Raw genomic sequence first — 24638 nt, 5'->3', positions numbered from 1 at the left:
TATGGGTTCAGGCTGGGCCAGCTTTCAAAAAGAGCAGATGTTATGGCCATAGTTCATGTTCAAAACAAAACAAAAAATTCACAATAAAATTGTACTCTCCCTTTCTCTTTTTGTGTGCGTGTGCCTCTGTTCGTGTTAGTGTGTGTGTGTGTGTGTGTGTGTGTTAATCTGTATATTCGTGTTAAATAAGAGGTGTTAGTACACAATACATGATTATGAAGGTATAATTGTCTTAAATACAAAGACGGTCAGAGTATGCTTTGCCCTTGAAAACGGCGAACTGTGGCACAAAAACGGTACAGAAACGCTATTCACAACTTGATTTTGGAGTTTTCAACTGTAAATTTTGATCTGTAAAAGTACAAAAAACTACTTGCAATAGTCATTTCATACTTGCAAAACCACAGGATTTGTATTTGTTACTTTTGTTTTGAATGCCCATAAGTGTAATCTTATCACGCAATTTTTGGCAGCTTTCAAAAATGAAAAATAAAAATGTGTCCCACGATTTGCAACACAAATTGCTTTCCAGAAACCGTAAGCTGTTGCTGTTTAAACCCAAGCATCAAATAGGTGGCAGTGTCTCATTGGCCAGTAACATTACCAATGCAATTCTGTTCTCCTCAATGCAAGATGAGGAAAGAGAAGCCCTTTTGTTTAGCCACTCTTCGGTTTACTTGTAACCGTGATATGTGTTGTCATGGGTTCAGGGAAACCAAGTTAGCAACATTTGTGAGAGGAAAAGCAGCCTTGAGGAGTAACATTTATCTAGTTGGTTATCTAGATATTCATATTGGTCTGTATTAATTTGAATATTTAACAGTGTGAGTGTGTGTGTGTGTGTTCGTGCGTGTGTGAATATTTGTGAAATAAGTTTACAGTTCCAATACAAAATTTGGATTGTAGAGTTTCTAAACTTTTGGAGGGCAGCACTCCCTGTTAGTAACTGGTGTCAGTGTCCAGTTTGAACCTGAAGAGGGGGCTATTGTTCTATATTTATGTTGATTTCTGTGAACAATGACACAAAAAACTGAAGAATAAAGAATTGTGAACATGACATATCCTGTATCTCATTATATACATGCTGAGATCTGTAAGTCAACCAACAATGCATATAACATCTCCATGAACCCACAACTCATCAACACCTATCAACATTCACATATGCCACTCACACTGACACAATGCACTATTAGATTATTAGAGTATTACATATCAACTTCAGGCTAAACACAGATCATCATATGGAGGTTGTCTGGACAGTGATTGGCTAAAGGTGTCGGAGAAATCAGGCTTTTCACTAATGGAGCAGTGCTGATGCCAAGAGTGCAGTATGCAATGCTAATATGGAGGAATAGGATCACGTAAACTAACTGATTTACAGAGATGATTTTGTATAGTTTGTGTCATGGTGAGAACTCCACTGACTTGACCTGCTCTTCACAAGTTGTGTTAAACTCTCTGGGGCAGATTCAGGCACTTTGGAGACTCCATCATCGTGAACTTGTCTAATTTGTAGAACTGCAAAACTGCCTTTAAATTCTCTGCCTGCCTGCCTGCCTGCCTGCCTGCCTGCCTGCCTGCCTGCCAAGGATTTGAAATCATGGATTTCATGAGATTTTTATTTTTTTTTTTAAATGTTGGATCAGTTACAACGTAATCTTTTCAGCTGCACTTATGTTGTGGTTAATTTATCACCAAACAACATCAGGGGATTGCACAAGCCCCGTCATTTCCAGTTTGTCTGATATTGTGGGGCAGAGAAGAAGTTTTGGCCTAGCGCTCAACACTGCATGAGCACAAGGAAGAGGAGGGAGGTGCGCTGCGGGGGCTTGTGAGCATGCCGGGGCGAAATTTTCACAAGAACTCAAATTAATGCCCCGTCAGATATCAAAACATATTCGGGGGGAATTGATGACAGAGAGAGTAATTTTGATTCTGAAGTATTGGGCTCCAGCTCTCATACAGGGCAAAAGGGCAGGTGCTTGAGCACCACTAGGGGTCTATCTGTGCACGTGCCTGGTAACCAAGGATGTCAAAAGGTGACGCACTTTTCCCTTTAAAGCAGCACTGAAATCAAAAATCTGTCTCTCTCGCGGTGTTTTTTTCAACAGTGAATACCATCACTGCAGATACCCTCACTGCAGAACAAGGACCACGCAAAACTTTCTCCACTTAGCGTGTAACCTCGCATACCTGCACACGTACACACAAACACACAAAGACGAGGAGGCTCTCACGCCCCCTCCTCTGTATTCCTGACCAGACAACTTACCAACTCCACTTTATACTCAATCGTTTATGTGATTATCCCTGATTAGTATGAGCCATTAATTACTGTTCGTCACTTCCAATTGCCTTCACTTATCTGGTTGTTATCATGAAGTGTTAAAGACTTTGTAGTGAAATTGTAGTACGTTAGTATTGTGATACCATACTTAGATTGTAGCATAGTGGTACAACTAGAGTTTCCCATTATTTTAGTAATTGAATTATACAATATTAAATAATAAATGTAATGATTATAAAATTGTATGAGACTGATTTAATTTAGATCATGTAACAACCTGGTTTAACCTATACATTGCACAAGAGAATTTGCCAATTTTTCAACCAATGACCAAACTAGAAACCTGCCATCCTTCAGTGCTCTCATGTCTCCCACATTACTGAAATGGTCATTCTGGTATGTTTTGGAACTCTTTGGTATCATAGGGATGTGTTGCTGTGCCATCCTGTGTCAGAGAAGCACATATTTGTCTTGATGCACTGCTATCCAGGTACCATGGATCCGAATACACTGCATTCTTTTAAAGCAGTGTTTCTCAAACTTTTTCAGACCAAGGACCGCTTAGCCAATAAAAAAAAAACTTGCGGACCATCTAACTAAGTATTATATCCCCGGAACAACAGGCACAAATGTAAATCCGCACAAATCCGCACGAATGTAAATCCACTGAAATAAATCATCAAAACTGAACCCATATTAGATTCCCAATATCAATAAAGCTGGGTTACAGACGGCACATGTCGTACTTTACAGATCTAGGGTACAGCATGCTGTGTGGTTAAGTGTCATTTCCTGTTTTTGATCTCTGTGTCTCTACACAAGTGTTTGACTTGATTTTATTTGATGTTGCGGCTGTCACCAGCCAGTTGTGCACTGTTGTGTATCCTGCCACCCTTGCTATCCTTGTATAACTAAAACTGCATGCACCTTGTCTGCCAACTATAACTAAACATATCTCATAAACAAAATGAAAAAATCCCTGTAAACCTTGCCAGGCAGCCTCTCCCTCTCCTTCCATATCATATTATTATTATGCTAATACCGATACTGATGATGTGGCCATATTACCTACTGTTTACTATTTACAAATGTTTCCCTTTATCTGTTTATCAAATTGATGTTTACTAACCAAATTGTCTCACTCATAGCGTGACTTTTGGAGTCTCTTCACCCTGGAGTGAACTAAGTCAGCATATAGGTGGTCCACAAGCACCTAATTTAATCTAATCTAATCCTAATTTTAGATTTTAGCTTTTTAAGATATTATGGCACCAACTTTCAATTACAAGTTTTCTGTAACTATGACAACTACATTTGGGTCCTAATTCTGAAAGACTGCATGAGCCCTTGCTCCTCCCCCTTTGATCTATCTTGACTACAACTGAAGCTTCCACACGCAGATAAAGCACCCTGCATAGCAGCATCAACACCTCCCTATCTTGCCATCATTGGTGACAGCCAGGTAACAACAATAGACAAAAGCCCTCCATTAAAATTAACAATAAATAAGCTACGCTGGAATAAATAACCATGTCAATGAAAACAAGTGAACTCCACTAGTTCCTTTGACAGGGAACAAATACATGTGTGACAAGTAAATATGGATAATGTGATTAATAGTCTATGCAATGCTGAGGTGGGTAGAGGAGGCTGTCCTCGTATTAAAGTATTGTTACTTTGTAATAATGATGAGTAGAAACATTCATAAATTATTTGACTAGCATAGCTCAGCTTTTGCATGCTACTGTGCAAGCTCACAATGTATAGCAGTTCACAAAAAGGCCCCGTAGCCATGGCAACCAGACCACAGACCTTTTCACAGGAAATCCTCTCTGTTGAGGCAACAACAATCTGTCTGTTGTTTTTCAGTATATGGAGTAAAATTACCCTGCATGTCATTGTATGCATGTATTGCCTAAATTCGTATAGTATTTAACCCCTCACCACTATATTCTCAAATTAGATTAATTCAAATATGAACAGGTAAGACTTGTATGCCACCATTCTTTCTTGCTTCACAATATGAACATTATCCATTTAAGCTTCATACCATCGGAGGGGGGAGTTGAGCATGGAACTCATATTTTGGGGTAAATGACAACAATAGCACTTTAAAGGGCAGTGCTAAATAATGCCCTTACTTTTCCTTTACAGGTGCCAACTTTTTTAGATATCTTGTAATAAGTAATCTAAGTAATACCTCTGCCTCTGGTTAATGCTTCTCATAAGGTACATATTTTTAACAACAACTCTCTGAAATAGATTGAAATGTTTAATGTCTTACTTCAGTTGTAGACCCCGAGGTTCAGGACGTGTGTCTAATCCTCACAGAACATTTCTGTGTGAGAGAAAATATCCACACATTTCCTACCAACAGTCAAGGGGAGGTGCGATTTGTTGACTCAACCCTTTTCCATTAAACAAATAGTTATTCAGCAAGTACGGCTATGGTGTGATACAACTCTGTACTTACACAGCGTGGATATGAAGTCTTCTTAAGCACACATGTTTGTTTTTGAAAATGTTCCTCAGTTCTCTATATTTTGTATAGAGAAGCCACTGCTGGCCCAGAGAGAGATGGTTTTCAATAATCTGAAGGTTTAACACAAGATCTGTCTTATCTGGTGTCTTGATGAGACTGTTCAGATGGCCTATGCTCTCTCTTGGCCAATCTGTGTCCAATTAGTTTTATTATTACCCACTACAGATACGCTTGTGGCTTGTAGTTACCAAACGGTAATCAGTAATATTATGTCTCTCTTAGAGTTTACCAATTAATTCACCAAGGACTAATCTTTGTTTATAAAGGAATCACATACGGATATATCCACGCTATTGTCCAGCAGTCTGTGAACTAGTTCAGGAAAGGACTTTATGGTATAAACATTACAGTTAATAGCTTGACACAAGCAGTAACATTTTGTGTGTTTATACCATCATGCAATTCTGCCCCAATCTAGGACCGCCTCTGCCCAGCGAAAGCTTGTCACAACAGACTCCTTTTAACTACTGGAAGTTAATAACTGTAGTAGACACAATACTACAGATTAACAATTAATGATTTAATGTAATGCCAAGAATGATGTTATACCAAACAAATCAAAGATGTATTAGAAACACTTAAAGATGTATTAGAAACACTTAAATAAAAGCTATAATGCTATTGTCCTTATCTCCTATGCCGCCCTCAGACTTTTGTGGTTAACTGTCAGTTAGACTGAGAGGAGGTAGCACGTAACCCACATGTCAGACTGTGCTTCTAAGTCTGTGTCACAGAGAACTTTTGCCGTTCTTCTCCACCATTGCCCCTCTCAGCGACGGTTCTCTACCTCTGCCATTGGCTCCAATCCTGCTATTAGTGCTCTGGGATTGTACTAATGCCCTGGGACACATTGTGTTTGTAAATGTGAGTGTGTGTTTTTGTGGGTGTGTGGGTTTCTTGATATCTGTGTGTGCGTGTGTGTGGGCAGGTATGATATGATAGGATATGAAAAGACAATATCCGTACTCACACTCACACACATGCCATGCATACAGTCAGACAGATCACACACACACACACACACACACACACACACACACACACACACACACACACACACAGAGAGATAGCAATGAGACATGCACACACACAAACACATTCAAATTCTTTATTTGAGTCCACAATTTAAAACAAATACACTTCAGGACCCAAATGTATCAGATGCATTAATTGCTCAGACATGATCCAATCATGTTACTCAATCAGCAGTAATTATACAGCAGCACAACACATCGTATGGCTACACACATCCCCTTTTCCTCCGAATGTGACGACCAATTATTATGGTTGACATGGAACAGCACTTTGACAAATCTTTTGCTTTAATTTTTTTAATCAAACTATCCTGAGACCCCTAATGCCCAGCTTATGCACATGACCCAAACTGGCAGAAAATAATACAAGAAACTGACATTTATAACCAGAACCAGGTATTTGCTGTAAAAGAGACTGATCTTCCACAGGCTTCTGCTTGGCATGAATCAAAACAACAGCCTATTTACAGAATGAACACTTTCTTATCGCTCTCATCAATCATAACAATATCAGGTCTGATGGCATTTGTATCAGAAAACATGTCAGCATTACACAAGGAGAACATTGTGATTTAACATAATTGGTTTAAGTTGACACTGTAGGAGGACAGATAAATGGTAAGTTTTTAGATATAATGTCCACAATCCTCTAATGTCTGGAGGTATATACAGTTCTCTACAGAAGTATCAGCCATTCAGTATATGGGATATGGATTCTATGACCAGGTCTTGTCCATGGCGAATACAGAATGAGAGTCAGGGTACCAGATGGAGAGAGTAAGCTGGGCTGGAAGCATCTGAAGTCTGGCTGTGACTGGAATGTTTTGGACATCCTTCTCAAAAGAGGTATTTTGGAGAGTGGTGTGAGACACGGATATAATCTGATCATAGCATGACACAGTGGTGTTTGAACAGGAGTGTGTGACTCTTCTGTAGACTCAGGTGATCCTGCATGCTTGGGAGGTCATGTGATGAGGTCATGTGATCTGGCACAGGGACACTGAGGAGTCCAAAGTAACATGAAACCCAGGATAGAGGGGCTCAGTGAATGTGGAGTTGAACGTGTGCAGGTGGGTGAGTGTGCCAGAGGAGACGCTGTAGAAGGACAGAGTGCCTACTGGCCAGTCCAGGTACACTCCTACTCTGCTGGAGCGAGAGGAGGGGGCACGTATGGCAGTACTCTTATTATTGTGCCCGGCAGAGTAACTGTTACCAACGCACTCGAGGCGCCAGGACTTGTCATTACGTCCAAACCCACAGTCAGCACTCATCCCTTTCCTCTTGATGCTTTTATATGCCACTGCTATATCAGCCCCACCACCACTCCACTCAGCCTCCCAGTAGCAGCGTCCAGACAGACCCTCTCTACACAACACCTGATCTGAGTAGTCAAATCTCTCTGGGTGGTCAGGACACGGCTGATCCTTTCTCACACGTGTCACCTTTCTGTTCCCATCAGAGAGGGAAAGTGATCTGTGTGCTGTGTCTGGATCCAGTGTGACCTCACAGGCATCTGTAGACAAGAGGAGAGAACATCCTCATCAGGATATGGTGTAGGAAAGGGACTGTTCCCTGCACCCATACACACACACACACACACACACACACACACACACACACACACACACACACACACACACACACACACACACACACACACACACACACACACACACACACACACACACACACACACACACACACACAATCATACAGATGTTCAGATAGAGTGGGGAGAATAAGTATTTTACCCCATGCCGATGAACACTTGAATGATTCTAAGGAGGATTGGTGATTTGGTCAGATGAGACCATAATCGAGCTATTTGGCATCAAATCGACTCGGCACATTTGGAGGGGGAAGAATGCTGAATATGACCCCAAGAACACTGTCCCCACCGTCAAGCATGGAGGTGGAAACATTATGCTTTGGGGCTGTTTCTCTGCCAAGGGTACAGGACGACTCCACCGCATCAGGGGGACTTTGGATGCGGCCATGGGCCGTGGGCGAGAACGTCCTTCCCTCAGCCAGGGCATTGAAAACACAACTGTTACGCCCCTCTAAACCCCTACTGGCTTTGCAGTGGCAGTGCAAAAGCTTTTACGTGGTGAAAGGGCATAATTAGCCTGATTGTCCACACCTGGGGAGCCATGCCGTTGGTCCTCAGAAGGGAGGCCTTGCATATACCCCATGCTTTTGAGGCTGGGTGCTTGGCACTCACTATTTGTTTTTGGTGCTGGTGCTTGGCACTCACTATTTTACTCTGTGTTTTGTGTTAGATAGGGACAAATTGTATTTTCGTACAATTCTGTGGTCTGGCTCTTCATTTGTTGCGGCTCAAGAGCCGGGTCGTAAAAGCAACCTTGAGGATTTGGAGAGGCTCTGCGAAGAGGAGTGGACCAAAATCCCTCTTGAGATGTGTCTAAACCTGGGGACCAGCTACAAGAAACGTCTGTGCCTGACAAGGGTTACTCCACCAAGTACTAAGGGCCTGATTTACTAACATGCGACCGCTGCTTAATCTGCGCTCGCACATTAACGCACAGTGTTTTTGCACATTTTACTTGGTATTTATCAAACCAGATCGCGCTGGGCAATCTGTGTTTACTCCGCCCTATATAGGGCCTGATTTACTAACACTGCGACCGCTGCTTAAACTGCTGTCGCATATTAACGCACAGCGTTTTTGCGCATTTTCCGTGGTATTTATTTAGGAAGAGAAAATGAAGGTTCAGCGAGGTGGAGATATATATATATATTGGTTCACGTTCGCTCAATCACTGAACCTGATTCAATTTGTGCGCTGCTATATTGTTGTTCTGCCCGCCATCACCTACAGCGAGATGTTTAAAAGAACACGATTATAAAGAATATGCTATTGGTGGCATTAATGCATTAACTGTCTATTATAACACAATTGATGTGTACATGGCGAGATTAATAATTTCTAGAAGGGACATTGGTTCACTACAATATATATGGACGTGGGATCAATGGTTCCGATTACGTTCGGAAAGATTGCGATTTCAAAGTCCACAATTGCGTTCAGAGCCGAACTCGCGGCATTGTATGGGTAGCTAGCGATAGTCATGGCTCTGTGTGTGTGTGGGTGTGTGTGTGTGCGCGAGTTCAATGCCTCTCTCTCTCTCTCTCTCGCTCCTGCGGGCAACGAGAGTGAAGTGTCTTTCTCCCGTGTCTGCGGGGCAACGTGAGTTATAAGTCAATGTTAATGTTGACGGTGGAAAGGGGAATTCACTTTTCCACAAACTGGTTGAAATTATCTGGAGGCCAATATTTGCAAATTAGTTTTAACAACTGATGGAATGGAATGTGATCACTGGGTGGAGGGTTGGATGTCTCTCTGATCTGGTCCAGTAATTGAAGTATTGCGTGGCTGGTTAACCTGTACCGTCTAATGATTTGTGGTTCGCTTAACTGAAAATGTGTTATACGAGTTGAAAAAAATATTTCTGTGCGCTGTCTCTGTCTTCGCCTTGCTGTTATCACTGCTGCCATATCAACGTTTTCAGACTCAATGGAAATGCGCTCCCTGGTTAAGACGTGCTTTTATGAGGCGGAGAATTAGCGCGCAAATCGGAGACGTGCGCTCGCCAGGCAGTTTATTAAATACCACACAATACATCATTAGGCGCACTCCTCCCATTAAAGTGCGCTTCCGCCTACGTTACCACCCACGTCTCCGTGCCATCCCACCCGTCGGCAGGACACATCCTCAAAGCGTTAATATGCGACTTTACTCAAATGCGCCCCCTTAGTAAATACCGTTTTATGTTTACGACCGCCATTTTGTGCCAGAAATGGGCGCAATCCTGTTAGTAAATCAGGCCCTAAGTCTTGTTATGCTAGGGGACAAAATACGTTTTTACCGCAATCAAATGCAGATCAATTCATAGCTGTTGAAAACCTTTTTTTTTTTTTTGATCTGCACTTGAAATGCAGTTTTCTGGAAGTTTTTGTTGATATTCTGTCTCTCACTGTTAAAAAAGACCTACCATTCCAATTAAAGATCACACATTTCTATTGCAAGTAGGCAAACTAGCGAAACCAGCAGGGTTTCTTATACTGTGTGTGTGTGTGTGTGGGTGTACAATCATGTATTTCTCAGGAAAAAAAACCTATAAAAACACTCACATTTTCTTGTTGGTTTACTCCTGCACTCTCCGCCATGGTCATACCTCAAGAAAGAAGGAAAGAGGAAAATACAGTTGAAGCACAAAACTGTGAGTTAAGCTTGTGAACTGATTTGTTATTAGTGTATAATTTGCATCAATCAAAACTACTGTATGTACATTGTGTAGATCAACAGGGAAAAAAATAAGCTGCTATACAAAAAAAGTTATATATTTAATAGCCTGGTTATTTTTTCTGGGATATTTTGTTCAGGACAGCTGACATAAAGCTGTAAACAGACACACTGGACCCCCTTCATTCTCCCTATCAAATTAGATCAACCAAGGATCTCCACAGCAAACAAAGACAGCCATGTTATAATGCAGTTCATTAGCTACAGCTCAGTACTCAACACCATCCTCGACCACTACACTAACAGATAAACTTCTCATGCTTGGCCTTATCCCCTCACTCTACAGCTGGATCATGGACTTCCTCACTATCACAATCTGTCAGCATTGGGCCTCTCTCCTCAAGACACTAAACATGAACACTGACTGCCCTCAAGGTTGTGTGCTGAGCCCCCTGCTCTACACACTCTTCACACATGACTGCACTGCCTCCTATGAGAGAAACTCTATCATCAGGTTTGCTGATGACACTACTGTCATAGGCATGATCACTGGTGGTGATGAAACAGCGTATTAAATCGCGATATGGTAAAACACGATTTTCTAACTGCAACGTCCACGATTACAACGTGGTGTAAAAAAATCTTTTTTAAGATTGAACATTTTGCACACAGTGATTAAAGCAGGACAACGGATCAATTGCTAATCGCTAACGAGATGCTAGTGGCTCAAACTAGCGAAATCTCTTGAAATGTGCTTACTTTGATACTTTGACAAACTAGTTAGTCAACAACTGTCCTAACACAGTCAAACATCAAGCAAGTGCAACACAAGACGGCAATTAGGCTACTAACTAGTTCGGCAGACAGTAAAACCGGCCGGCTTCAGGCACACCTACATAACGCAGTCGTTTGCCTACGGACCCTGGTATGGCAATGGCACAGAGGCGATTCTCCATATTAAAAGTCATTGTAGCGCCCCAATTTTTTCAAAGCTGTTATTTTAAGGTAAAACTGCTTATCCTAACCCTATCCCTGAAGTACAATTACTGCATAAAGCCACTTTAAAAAGTGCATGCCTTGTGTTTATACTTGACTTTGATTAAATTACTTAAATACACAGTGGCAAAGCCACCAATTTGTTTCTGTAATGAGTAGTTCAATAAAAAAATGTAATGTGGGAAAGAATACTTTACACTAAATGTATCTTATATTGTGTTGGTCACATTTAAATCATTCAGTACGTTTTGTTGGAAAAAAAGAGGATAAAATGAAAAAAATCGCATATTGAATCGCAATATTTTGGGGAAAAATCGCGATTAGATTATTTTCCCAAATCGTTCAGCCCTAAAACAGCGTACAGGAGTGAGGTGTCAAGCTGAGAGACATGGTGCCATAAGAACAACAACGGTGTGTGTGCACGCCTCATGACTATTAACTGGCATGCACTAGGAACTGTCATAACTACCTTACGCCACTGACTAGGGCCCATCATAGTAGCCTGCACCTTGGCCCGTCGTAACTACAGTATGTTACGCCACTGCTCAGTCAGCACTGCTCAGGACCACCAGAGAGTCATCAAGACAGCAGAGGAGGAGGTCCACTAACAACCCCGGAGCTCACTTACTATCAGAGAGTCTGCAGGCAGGCCTGAGGCATAGCAAAGGATCCCACCAATCCCATGCTGTCATGTACCTGTGTGTGTTTATGCCTGTTTTGTGCTTGATTGCTGTTGTGTCTGCATTTCCTTGTTTATATGTGAGTTTTTCAGCTTGTTTTATGAGCCGAAGATACCTTATTGCTTCCTCTGCCTGCTGACATTTTACTGGGGTTCAACCCTTTGTAAGTGTACTCCATGTTGTGAGAATCGGGAACTAGATGAGACTGAATGGAGTGAATTCAGACATTCAATTGCCATTCGGTTTGTGACCATATGCTACAAGTTATTTGGAGTCTGAAAGAATTTTTTTCTATTTTCGTATGTTTTCTTTTCAACATTGTTCACAGGCTTTGTGTCACTGTTTCTTTTCTCTTTTTTTCTGTCCTGTTTGCCTCTGACCCTAGAGAGGGTTTTGACACCAACGCAGATCATTTAGCCAGTTTACCAAGTTTACCAGTCTGGCAGCCTGCTGGAAACAGAGAAGTGGAGAAGGGAAAAGGGGAGGAAGGAGTGTAGCAACACTGTTGGTATAGGCACCAGAGCCAACTAGATCCACCCACAGCACTTCTGGTAAGCTTTGGATGGGACAGACATCTAACAGCAGCACTGACTGCCATCAGCCCTGGCTGCAGCATGCTGTGACTGAGAGAAAAATGAGGGTAATAGAAGTTGCTGCTGACTGGTGATACTAGCAGGACATGTGCACCCATGACTTAAAGGAGCAATATATGCACATTCAAGTAGGAATAGAAAGAAGATGCACCTCTCATAGTGTTCCAGACTAAGGCTACATCCACACCAATACGTTTTAGTTTCAAAACAGTAACTATGTTCACGCCTGGCATCTACTCTACACTACTGGGTCTTATTAGTCAAAACACTTTTGGAAATGATGATGCAGACATCCACATTCGCTTTATGATTTGGTCTTTGTCAAAACACATCCTTGATTTGTCATGCTTATATCATGTGACCCTTTTCCGGAGGGAAACAACAGCATCAGACTTGACTACTACAGGCGAATGCAGCGTGGATAACAAATTACAAGGGTAGTTGACCTTGTCTTTGCTAGCAGCTGATGGTCAGTTACATTCTGCCTATCATCATAAAGCTGCAACTGCCTACATGCAGAGGAGGTGAGCTATTATTCAAGCGATCTGCAACAATGCCGTGTCCAGCAGAGTTATCAGCCCAACATAGAGCGCATGCCAGTGTACGTAAATGGTCATGTGATATACATTTTGAGGCATGCTATAAAATGCTCGTCTGCACAGAGATTGTTCCGAAGGTAAATGTATTAGTGTGGATATAGCCTCAGTTAGTTCTCTTAGTGAAAAGACTATTCCCATCCCCTCCATTAGAAAACTCCCTCCAAACCCCTTGAAACTTAGTGCCCTCAGCAACAGCCTGTGTCACGTACACCAAGAACCGCCACTGTGTTCATTTTAGGATGTGGGAGAAAACCCACACACAAATGAGGAGAATAGCCAGTCCGTCCAGAATATGGTCACCTAAGATCTAAATGTTATTTACACCCAGATAAACACCCAGCACTTACTTGAAAGTCTCTAGTTTACAGTCTGTGAGCTCTCTGACACCTGAGTCTCCTGTGTGATTGTAGCTCAGATCCAGATGTTTCAGGTAGGAGGGGTTTGATTTGAGGGCAGAGGCCAAGAAAGAACAGCCAACGTGTGTGATGACACAACGGCTCAGCCTGAAAAAAATGATTCTCTTCACAATTACAGTCAACAGAATCAGACTATACATTTATAAATTATATTGTTTAAGGTAATCTTTTATAACTGACCAAACTGTTTCCAGATTGCATTTAGGATCTCTAATTCATTTCAAAATGCTGATTTTTTTCCCTTTATGAACTGCAAACACTCTTATACAGCAGGACACATCTGTACATAATGACAGCAGATGCAGTTTTCTCTATATCTCTGTGTCTTTTGCCTGTTTTCTGTTTTTCGTAAAAATATAATCAAATTGACATACACAAACAAACACTCACTCACACAGGCACACAGACACACAAACACAACGCAACATTTCTGAGGAATTGCTATTGAATTTCACCTATTGAGCCTTTCTTCTTTGCCTTATAACTGACCTCACTGTCTCCATCTTGCATTGTGGATCTCTTAGTCCCACACAGAGCAGCTCGATTCCTTCATCCTGTAGGTCATTGTCACTCATGTCCAGATCAGTCAAATGAGAAGGTGTCCCTCGCAGCACTGATGCCATCATTTTACAGCTTGCTTTAGAGAGTCCACAGTCTTCAAGCCTGCTTAAAAAATATATTATGTATATATGTAAATATGTATATGTACACATTTTATATTATTCAGCACCTCAATTCATACATTTACACACCTTTTCACAAACCGTGGCTATGACCGTGAATATGTGATTGTATCAAAAGTGGTTTACAAAAATATTCATGACCCCACACATTGACCTGTGCACATGAGCTCACGTCAATTCTTAAGGGTTTAGACTTTTTCTGCAATCTGTATGAACTAATGTAGACCTGGAATTTTATCCCTTCACTTTATAAACTGCACACACTCTCATACAGATGAATACAGCAGGACACATCTGTAAATTAAGACAGCAGATGCAGTGTTCTCTGTATCTCTGTCTATTTTGCGTGTTCTCTGTGTTTCATAAATAGAAACAACAGACACACTCACACCATTTCTGAGGAATTGCTTTTGAATTTCACCTATTGAGTCTTTCTTATATGCCTCATAACTGACCTCAGTGTCTTCATCTTGCATTGTGGATCTCTTAGTCCCACACAGAGCAGCTCCACTCCTTCATCCTGCAGTTTATTTCCACTGATTGCCAGTTCTTTCAGATGGGAAGATGTCCTTTGTAGTGTAGATGCAATCATTTCACAGCTTGCTTTTGAGAGGTCACACCGATTTAGCCTGTTTAAAAATAAAAGTTGATGTGCACATTTTACACTATACAGCCTTCTGTTCATACATTTATAATTTCCTTTACATAACTCGTCTATATCCTCCCTTTTGGGCCTAAATGATCATTGAGATGTTTTTTGTTTATAAAGTGTTGACACTGGTTTACCAAAATATTCATGATCCAGCACATTGACCTGCGAACAGGAGCTTGTGGTCAATTCTAAAGGGGTTAATTCCTTTTCTACAAAATGTATGATGTAATGTAGACATATAAGTTTATCCCTTCACTTTATAAACGGCACACACTCTCATAGAGATGAATACAGCAGGACACATCTGTACATAAAGACAGCAGATGCAGTGTTCTCTGTGTCTCTGTCTCTTTTGCGTGTTCTCTATGTTTCATATAAACAGAAACACACAGGCACACAATTTTGGAGGAATTGTCATTGAATTTCACCTATTGAGTCTTTCATATATGCCTCATAACTGACCTCAATGTCTCTATCTTGCATTGTGGATCTCTTAGTCCCACAGAGAGCAGTTCCATTCCTTCATCCTGCAGGTAATTGTCACCCATGTCCAGTTCTCTCAGAAGGGAAGGTGTCCCTTGCAGCACTGATGCCATCTTTTGACAGCTGGCTTTAGAGAGTCGACACTGATTTAGCCTGTTTAAAAAAAAGGATGTATGCATGTATGTAATAATATATACAGTATGCACACATTAATACTATTCTGCATTGACACTTCTGCATTGACACTATTATTTAGCCTGTTTAGAAATTTAAATTAAACATTATATTGTCAAGGTATCTCAGTTACATACAATTATAACCCATCCATTCATGTCCATGCACAGTTACACACAGCGTTTATAAAATAAGGATCTCTCTTAGACCAGTATGTCAGAATACATTTTCAGAATGGTCCCAAGGTGATCATTGTTGTTAACAAGTCTTTACCCACAGAGCCCACTCAAAACTGTACTCACCAAACTTTCTTTGAGACATTCACTACAGGAAGCATTCTGAAAAGCCCTGCCTCTGATTTCAGGTATTTCTTCAGATCAAACTCATCCAAGTCTTTAGAAGACATCAGCAGCAGGTAAGCCAGGGCTGAACACTGGGCTGGAGTCAGATTATTCGCCTCATCTGCTGAGTTTCTGTATCTGGGTAACATACAAGAAAGACACCAATTTATCATATTTCATTCACTTAAGAATCCTCCTGTTCAAAAACACACAAAGTTAACTTCTATTTCTCAATATGCAATTTACTCAACTTCCTTAACAACATACATTCTGGAGATTGTAGTGGGCACTAACACATTGGGGTCGTCATAATATACAGTGAGCGTGTCCAAGCTTATACATGGTGCGTCTATCCCTATTGCTTCCAAGGCAAAGATGACAGCTGAAGTGGGTCATGTGCTTTGCTGCTGTGATGGTTTGAGGTGTACAGGGCTGTTGTCAATCCAACAAAAAAGCTTGTATTGCTTGGCAATAGCTATTGATTAACCATTTAAAAAAATATTCAGTATATGCTTATCTTTTTGCAACAAATAAACATCTCCTTTGCCAAAGCATCAAAACACATATACACATTTGCATTAGTATGATTGGCTCTGAAGATGCAAATTCAAACCTTCAAATGAAGATGCCCCTATGTTACCGGTTCCAGTGCATTAATGCTTATATAAATTCTACCCAGCTTTGTTTCTTTAAGCAGTTACACACAGTATATACAGTATGTGTAAGTAAACCAATACAACGTTTACTTAAAGTATCTTCTTATCTGTTTCCCAAATTGATGTCTACAAACAAAAATGTTTTCTCTCTCTTATAGCATGATCCAATTGCTGATGGATGTGGAAACATTGCTCCTCACCACCACTACTCCTCATCTACGCATATGGACAGCCAAACTCTACCCACTCACTCGGTCTTTTCTTTCTCTCCTAGTCTAGACTATCTTCGTTATGGGACGCTGCTATAGTCTCTCCATCCGATCTACCTGTAGAATCCCTCGGCCCACTGCACCTATCGCCACCGAACTGCCGTACACTTACCCTACCCTATACCCTATGCTAGCATTTATATGCAATATATATTATTGTCACCACCGACATGTTTTTGTATTCCTACTCTCCTTACCCCTGTAACAATAACCCTATGAGCACAGTTTATACCCACTAAGCTGTTTTTGTATTTATCATGTATACACCACCTGATGTCTGTATATGTATTATATACATCTACCACATGCATGCTGTGTAACACTTGCTGTTTCCCTTCCCCATTTGCCACACAACCCTCCCCCTATCCCCCCCTTCCTATCTCCACTTGGACCACCTCAAGCAGATGGGTCCCCCCTTATGTGCCGTGGTTCTGCTTAAGGTTCCTTCCTGACGAACAGGGAGTTTTTCCTTGCCCCTGTTGCCATTGTGCTTGCACTAAAGGCCGAATTATGCTCTGTTTTAGACGTAACGCATAAGCACATAAGATACATAACCCCCCCTTGAGCGGTAAAATATCCCCCCTTACGTGCTTAAGTGCGTCGCCCAAAATTCCTGACTATGCGACTAAAACACTACGGCCCTACACAGCTCGCAAAGGCTGTGATTGGCCGGCTACCACAACCTTTCACAGAGTCTCACGTTTCCGTGTTAATAGCATACTACAGCCTTTTTTAGACCCAGACATTTTTTTAAATCATGAATACCCTGCAGACCGTCTCACAAGCCTTTTCTTATGGATTAGGAACAAACATAACAGAAGAGGTCCAAAGACATGAACTCCTTTACAAATCCTCTTTAAACACTTATAGAACGCTTAAATTACCACGAATTTATGGAGAGAATATCCCATTCTCACCCGCGATTGTTTGGAGAGAATGTGGTCATTCACGAACAAATAGGTATTTTCATATTCATTTTCCGCCACTTGTGAGTCATGGTGATATCTTTCATTGAGTTCATATTGACGTGAATCATCAATTGCACCAGCGAGATTGATAGAATGAGCCCGGTCTGCTCATATACAAAAGTTAACAGTAACCTGCCGTTACCTTAGAGAATATCCCATTCTCACCCGCGATTGTTAGGAGAGAATGTGCTAATTCACGAACAAATACTTTCATATTCATTTTCCACCACTTGTGAGTCATGGTGGTATCATTCATTGAGTTCATATTGACGTGAATCAATCAATTGCACCCGCGATTTTGATAGAATGAGCCCGGTCTGCTCATATACAAAAGTTAACATTAACGTGGGCTTAACTGATGGCCAGCACCATTGTAGTTAGGCTACAAGCATTGACAACATGATGAGATTCTCTCACCGTTTACCACCTCATCTTTGAATAATGTAACTCATAAACACATCGTTTAAAGCCTGTCGCAGTCATTAAAAGATGTCAATAAACGAACTTTTGCGCCATGTGCTGTCTTTTTCGCCACTGGTACTGAATTGCCAACATTTGTATTTTGTGTAACACATGTATTCATAACATCAAGCCTTTCGCCCACTACACTTTCATGCTCCGGTAAGTTTTTTTCCTTTGTCCTGCTGCAATAAATAGGCTTAGGCCTACTTAACTCAAAATAAATCTACAGTTCTGGCGTCAATTTGCTTTGCAACACGCAACACAAGCCTTGCAACACGGCTCTGCGTCTAAAACGAACCTTAAATCAAAACTTGTCTAAAACAAGTTCCTTGTGTAAATTACGTGCTTAGGCGTTACGTCTAAAACAGAGCATAATTCGGCCTTAAGGGGCTCCAGGCTCTGGGCTCTGTAAAGCGCCTTGAGACAATTGTATTGTTTTTGCGCTATATAATAACATTGAATTGATCGTTTCTTATTTCAGTTGGCAGAAATTAGCTGAATTAATTTACAAATAAAGAATACATTTTATTGTCATGTGTTTATCTGGAATATGTCCATGTCATCAGTATTTTTTACCAACATACTCTAGTAGTTAAGATATTTGTTATGTTTCATCAACTAAAAAATAAATGTATTTACCTGTTGATCTCCTCAACCAATGAGTTGTCCCCTAGCTCATTCAAACAGTGGAAGAGGTTGACGGTCCTTTCTGGTGAGATATCTTCCCTGATCTTGTCTTTGATGTATTGAACTGTTTTCGCAATGCTCACTTCTCTGATAGCTAACTGTGGAAGGACCACCTTCAGCGGGGACCGGATTTCAGGCTCCAACATTGGAGCGAGGCCGATGAGAAAACGCACAAAAAGATCAAATTGTCCATTCTGGCTCTGCAGGGCCTTTTCCAAAGCAAATCTGTAAAGGTCGAACCTTGAGTGTGTGAACAGCCAGCTGATCTTCTCCCTCCAAGTCTTGAGGAAGGGATTTGCCCAATGAACACCTTTATGGAGAACATAAAGAGCAGCTAGGAATTCCTGTACACTGAGGTGCACAAAGCTGAAAATGCTCTCTCCAGTTGCGGCACTTTCCATTTTGAAGATCTGTGTGCACACTCCAGACTCCAAAGCTCCACACTTGACATCAATTTTACAACCTTTCAAGTCCTTTTTATAGAAGATCAGGGTGCCTTTCTCCAGATGTTTGAATGCCAGTTTCCCAAGTTTAACAAGGAACTGACCTTTTTCCTTTGCATTCATCTTCTTGTCCGGGAATCTGTCATTCATTCTTTTTATCTGAGTGACATTGTACAATGTGTACAATTCTGTCAAAGTTTTGGCTGAGTCCCCTTCCAGTACTTCGTCTTGCACACTGGCTATAATATGACAAAATACTGGTATGTGACACATGATGTGAAGGCTTCTATTGTTGTCGACATGGTCAATGACTCTGTTGGCCTTCTCTTCATTCTTTATGTTTTTCTTAAAGAACTCCTTTTTCTGGGAATCATTGAATCCTCGCACCTCTGTGACCAAGTTGAAACACTTACGAGGGATCAAACTGGCTGCTGCTGGTCTGGTTGTGACCCAGATGCGTGCAGAGGGCAGTAGCCTACCCTTAATGAGACTTGTTATGAGAATGTTCAAAGATGATTTTTCTCCTGGCTCAGAGATACATTCTTCAGACTCGACTTCAAAATTGAGTGTGCTTTCATCCAAACCATCAAAGACAAAAATAATTTTGCATTCACTGAATTTGGGGAAGTTTTTCAAATCTTTGAGATCAGGGTAAAATACCTCAAGAAGATCAAAAAGGCTGTACCATTTTTCTTTCTTCAAGTTTAACTCCCGAAATAGAAGAACAAAGACAAAATCTATGTCTTGATTCGCTTTTTCCTCAGCCCAGTCCATGACAAACTTCTGCACTGCAACGGTTTTGCCCACACCAGCAATTCCCAAAGTCAAAACATTTGTGTACTTGTCTGTGAGCATTTTATCCAACGTGACTTGTTTATCTTCAGAGCTTGGTCCTCTCCCAACCTGTCTTGTGTTAATTGTTACCACTTCATGTGTACCGCTTGGGAAGCCCTCTACAATGTTAAGATCAGTGTAGATATCTTCTACTCTGGAATCTCCAGACTCTTGATGTATGACAGGAAACCTTTTCTTCATTTGCTCCTGAAGCTTCAGTTTTATTAATGCTTTTTTTTTAACCTCCTCTGCTGCATTGTCATCTGAAGACAACACAAGTCAGATGTTATATGGTGAAATGGGGAATAACTAGTTGTTTATATTGCATATGACACCTTAATCTTAATACATGATTTTCACTTTTTAGCTTTGTACGCATCATCAGTGTAGCATTTAACTTGCACCATTCCTGTAGTTATTTGTGTAGTTGTATTTTAATTTTCTCTAAGCAACTCTCACTGTTTTAAACATTTTTTCTTTCTTTATGTATCCCTATACTTAACTTGTCTGTATCAATCTCCAAGTCTCACAAATACATTGACCAAGGTTCACATTCTTTCATATGTGAAACACATAACTAACAGTTTCAGTCAAGGTTCAATACAAGTGCATAATGACCAATATGTATGAAACAAAACCAATGTAAGTAAAGCCATAAACTAGACCAAGGTTTGAGTAATATGTGTGTGTGTGTGTTTGTGTGTTGAAAAAAAAATATGCCACTCGATATAAATGTGAAATGGCTGACATTGGGTCCTTACCCCCTCCTTGCTGTGTCATGGCTGAGGCTCCTCCAGAGTGAGCAGTGGTGTCAGCTTTGACCCCACCATCCCCTCTGACCAGACCTGAGGAACACTGCTGGCCTCCCACTTAGAAAGAGTGGAAGGGGGGGCAGATAGCAAAGAGAGAGAGATAGAAAGTAAGAAAGTGAGGGAAAGTGAGACAGGGAGAAAGAAAGAGCAAACAAAAAAATTGAAAGTGAGAGTTGGAGTGGGGGGGGGGTTATAGACAGAATGAGAGATATGAAAGAGAAAGATACATAGATAACAAAGAGACAGATAGATACCCAGTCAAACAGAGGGAAGAGACAGACAGAGGAAATGAATGAGAGAAAACAGTCACAGTGAAAGTAAGCAGAGAGAAAGTCAAAGAGAGAGAGAGAGAGATATGATGAATACATGTGCCTACATCAGGGCTGGACTGGCAATCTGGCATACCGGGCGTTTTCCCGGTGGGCCGAGGTGCAATATGGGCCGAGAGTCCCGAATTTATAATTTTTTTTTTTTAATTAAAAAAAAAAAATAAAATTTCACATATAATGGTCTGACCGGCTGCCCCACGAAAGTAGTTCATGAGCGGCCCTATTGACACTGGGCTGGCCCAATCACATCCCCTGGGCTGACCCAACACCAACCCCTTTTGGTTTGGACCTGCCTACATAATGCATTAGGACGGGAAACAAACTCAGAGTGGCCCATGGCCTTGACATGCTTGACAAGCGCATGCTAGTCTGCGGCCCATTGGCTGTCTTCTTTAGTGACAAGGGGCTCGTCCAATCATATCAACAAACATCTTCTACCTTTGGCTTGGGCGGTGCACAGAAACGCACGTTTCGTTAGAATCCTCCAGTCCAAAATGGAGAGAAAGCGAAAAGAGGGTGCGGAGAAACTGCGAGATAAGAAGAGGCTTGCTTTTCAAGCCTACACTGCCAAATGTGCCAAAATATCGGAAATGTTTGCCACGGCAGGGCCATCATCAGGTAGCCTACCGTGGATGAAAGTGATACTGGTGGCGACAGCCAGGGAGATACGATACAACGACCTACGGTAAGCTTACTGATCATGAATTAAAACGTCTCTAAAATATGTTTGACTTAGGACCTATGTTCTATGGCCAAGTTCGTTTGCATTGTAAATACAAGACAAGTCTGTAGCTGTTGCTAGCCCTCAGCCTACTCTACTCTGAAACAGCCAGCCGTTAGCCTACACTCTATGTTGTGTGTTTGAGTGGTGGGCTAGCCCCTTAGCCTATTGGTGCGCGGTGCCATGTCAATGTTCCGAAAGCCCAGTATTCCCAAACCCTGGTATTCCGAAAATATGCCAATTTGTCCAGATAGCGAATTATGATAGCCCGTTATACGCTCCAGTTTGCCCCCCGAAGTTCAGGGGCGTGGTACAAACGTTAGTGCCACCTCATCAAGCGCGTTTCCTACAGGAGGAAATAGACTCCCTTCTAGGAAAGGGAGCAATACAGTCTGTACCTCTCGTAGACGAGAACAGGGGCTTCTTCAGTCGCTATTTTCTGGTTCCAAAAAAGGACGGAAAATATCGACCGATCTTAAACCTCCGTATTCTGAACAAAGCTTTAAAGTGTATGATGTATATTGTATTGTATTGAATTTAGATTAATTAAGACCACCACCTTAACACACAAACTCTTGTTGAACTCATAAAGTAGTAGGTTCAGTGACGTGCGGTGAGACAGCTGTCTTCTGTAGCTTCTGCGAGCCCATGAGGAATGGGAATACAGCAATGCTATTTTCTAATTGGCAGGGCATATGAATCTAGACTTCGCTGAAGCGACTGAAACGGTGAATTTTGATCACATTCAGCGAAAGTTAACAGGTAAAACGGGAGAAAAATAGGGCGTCTTTAGGCCGACCTGCCTAAAAGTAGGGCGTCCCATTTCTTCTTATTTTTTTGTAGACTATAGGGCAGACGCCCTGCTAGCTAAAAGCCTGGTTGGTGTGTAGACATTCGAGAGACCAAAGGGTGTGTTATCGAATTAAGTGGGCCGGTCTGGTTCAAAATGCCCGGGCCGATTTTTTGTCCCAGTCCAGCCCTGGCCTACATACACAGGGACCTCATCAGAGACTGAGAACTACAAACTTACATTCTTCCAGATCTCTCTCCAAGTCCATGGCCAACTGGTTGTGGTTTATCTTCCTCAAGATGGTCAACATGACGTCCCCAGCTCCCATGCTGTACACCTGCACCATCAAGTCCACAGTGTCGTCTGTGTCGGCCTTCTCCAGCTTTCCCCATGGGATTTCGCCCTGGTCCCGAAGGTAGTTCTTAGACCTCTTAAATTCTGCCCCTGAGAGCCTGTCCAGGGTGTTCCTCAGCACTTCCTTCAGGGATGCGGTCATTGTGGGGTCCATATTAAGCTGGATGCTTAGGGTCTGGCTGGGCCAGCTGTAAAAAAGGGCAATTTTCATGAACAATTGTTGTTGCGGCAGGAAATACACAAAGGAAAACTGTATCAAAAGATTCAAATTGTAGTCAAACTGTTCACAGACATGGCTGGACTCATTGTATCAGAGATGGTTCACGTGAGCACAGATAATTATGGATTGCTCTGCCCCATAGTCACTGTGGTAAATACTGGATCCATTTTTCCAACAATATCTTCCTAACATTCTGACAATAAAATGGCGTTTTTTCAGACAGACATAACAGTAGAAAACATAGTCTCACAAAATCTTCCAACATACAGCATCTCTACACTCTTTTACTGACACGCCCTCTTAGAACCTCCATTTTCAGATATGTTTACTGTCAGAGGTAACACCAGTGCAATGTTAAAGTGTGAAACATTTTCAAGATCGTTATATAGATAGGCTACAAATACTTACCATTTACTCACTTTATTGTCAAGGGATTAAAGTAATCTTAAGGTGTATCTACCTGCTAATATGTTTATGATTGTGAAATAAATGCCTGTTTTCCTCCAAGCTTTTGCAGTAGTGTTTATTGTAGGTTAATAAAGGTATATGTGTTTGATGACAGATTATAATCCCACAGAAGTATGGTTACAACGGTACACTATATCACTTGGTGGAAGTGACAGACAGGAGCTGTGTGTGTGTGAGTGTTCACTGACTCTATATCAACGTACCCATGGCTGTCACTAAGACACATACCTGAAATACCGCCCTGAAGTGAATTAAACAACCAAAAACATTGCTGGTTGTATTACAGTAAGAGTATGTTAGTTAATAGTGATATGACACAATGCCCTGTAATGCAATTTGTAGATTTGATTGTCTCTTCAGGACCTTTAAGCACCAATATGCTGATTGGTCTGTATTCATGTGAACATTAAACAGTGTGTGTGTGTGTGTGTGTGTGTGTGTGTGTGTGTGTGTGTGTGTGTGTGTGTGTGTTTGTGAAATAATTTGACAGTCACAATACATAATTTGGATTATAGAGTCCAAACTGTTGGAGGGCAGTGCTCCCTGTAAGTAACTGGTGACAGTGTCAATGATGAACCTGAAGATGGAGCTACTTTACTATATTTCTGTCGATTTCTGTGAACAATAACACTGCGACCATGACATTGTTTTATCTCATTATACACATGCTGAAGTCTGCAAGTCAACCAACAATGCATACAACATCTCTCTGAACCCACAATTCATCAACATTCATGTCATGATCCACCTTACCTCAGTGTCAAAAGGACTTGTCCCTTAGCCACTCCTCAGCTGTCCCTGAGGACACAATAATTTCATCTGATCAATATGTGAGAACAGCAATTGAACATGAAGTAAATGGACTGAGACAAACATCT

General features: G+C 41.4%; 1 protein-coding gene across 1 annotated transcript; it reads right to left on the bottom strand.

Moving 5' to 3' along the window:
- Positions 1 to 6843: 6843 nt before the first annotated feature.
- LOC308368381 (NLR family CARD domain-containing protein 3-like) lies at positions 6844 to 23214 on the bottom strand (the record flags this gene model as incomplete). Its single annotated transcript, XM_080842553.1, has 8 exons — positions 6844 to 7379; positions 10019 to 10062; positions 13346 to 13501; positions 13904 to 14077; positions 15709 to 15885; positions 18742 to 20329; positions 20828 to 20935; positions 22959 to 23214. 8 exons carry the CDS (start codon positions 23212 to 23214, stop codon positions 6844 to 6846), a joined length of 3039 nt encoding a protein of 1012 aa, XP_080698679.1.
- Between the last annotated feature and the right edge of the window lie 1424 nt (positions 23215 to 24638).

This window comes from Sprattus sprattus, assembly GCF_963457725.1.
Source record: "Sprattus sprattus genome assembly, chromosome: 1".
Taxonomy (NCBI): Eukaryota; Metazoa; Chordata; class Actinopteri; order Clupeiformes; family Clupeidae; genus Sprattus; species Sprattus sprattus.
This window is presented reverse-complemented; position numbering and strand designations above follow the sequence as displayed.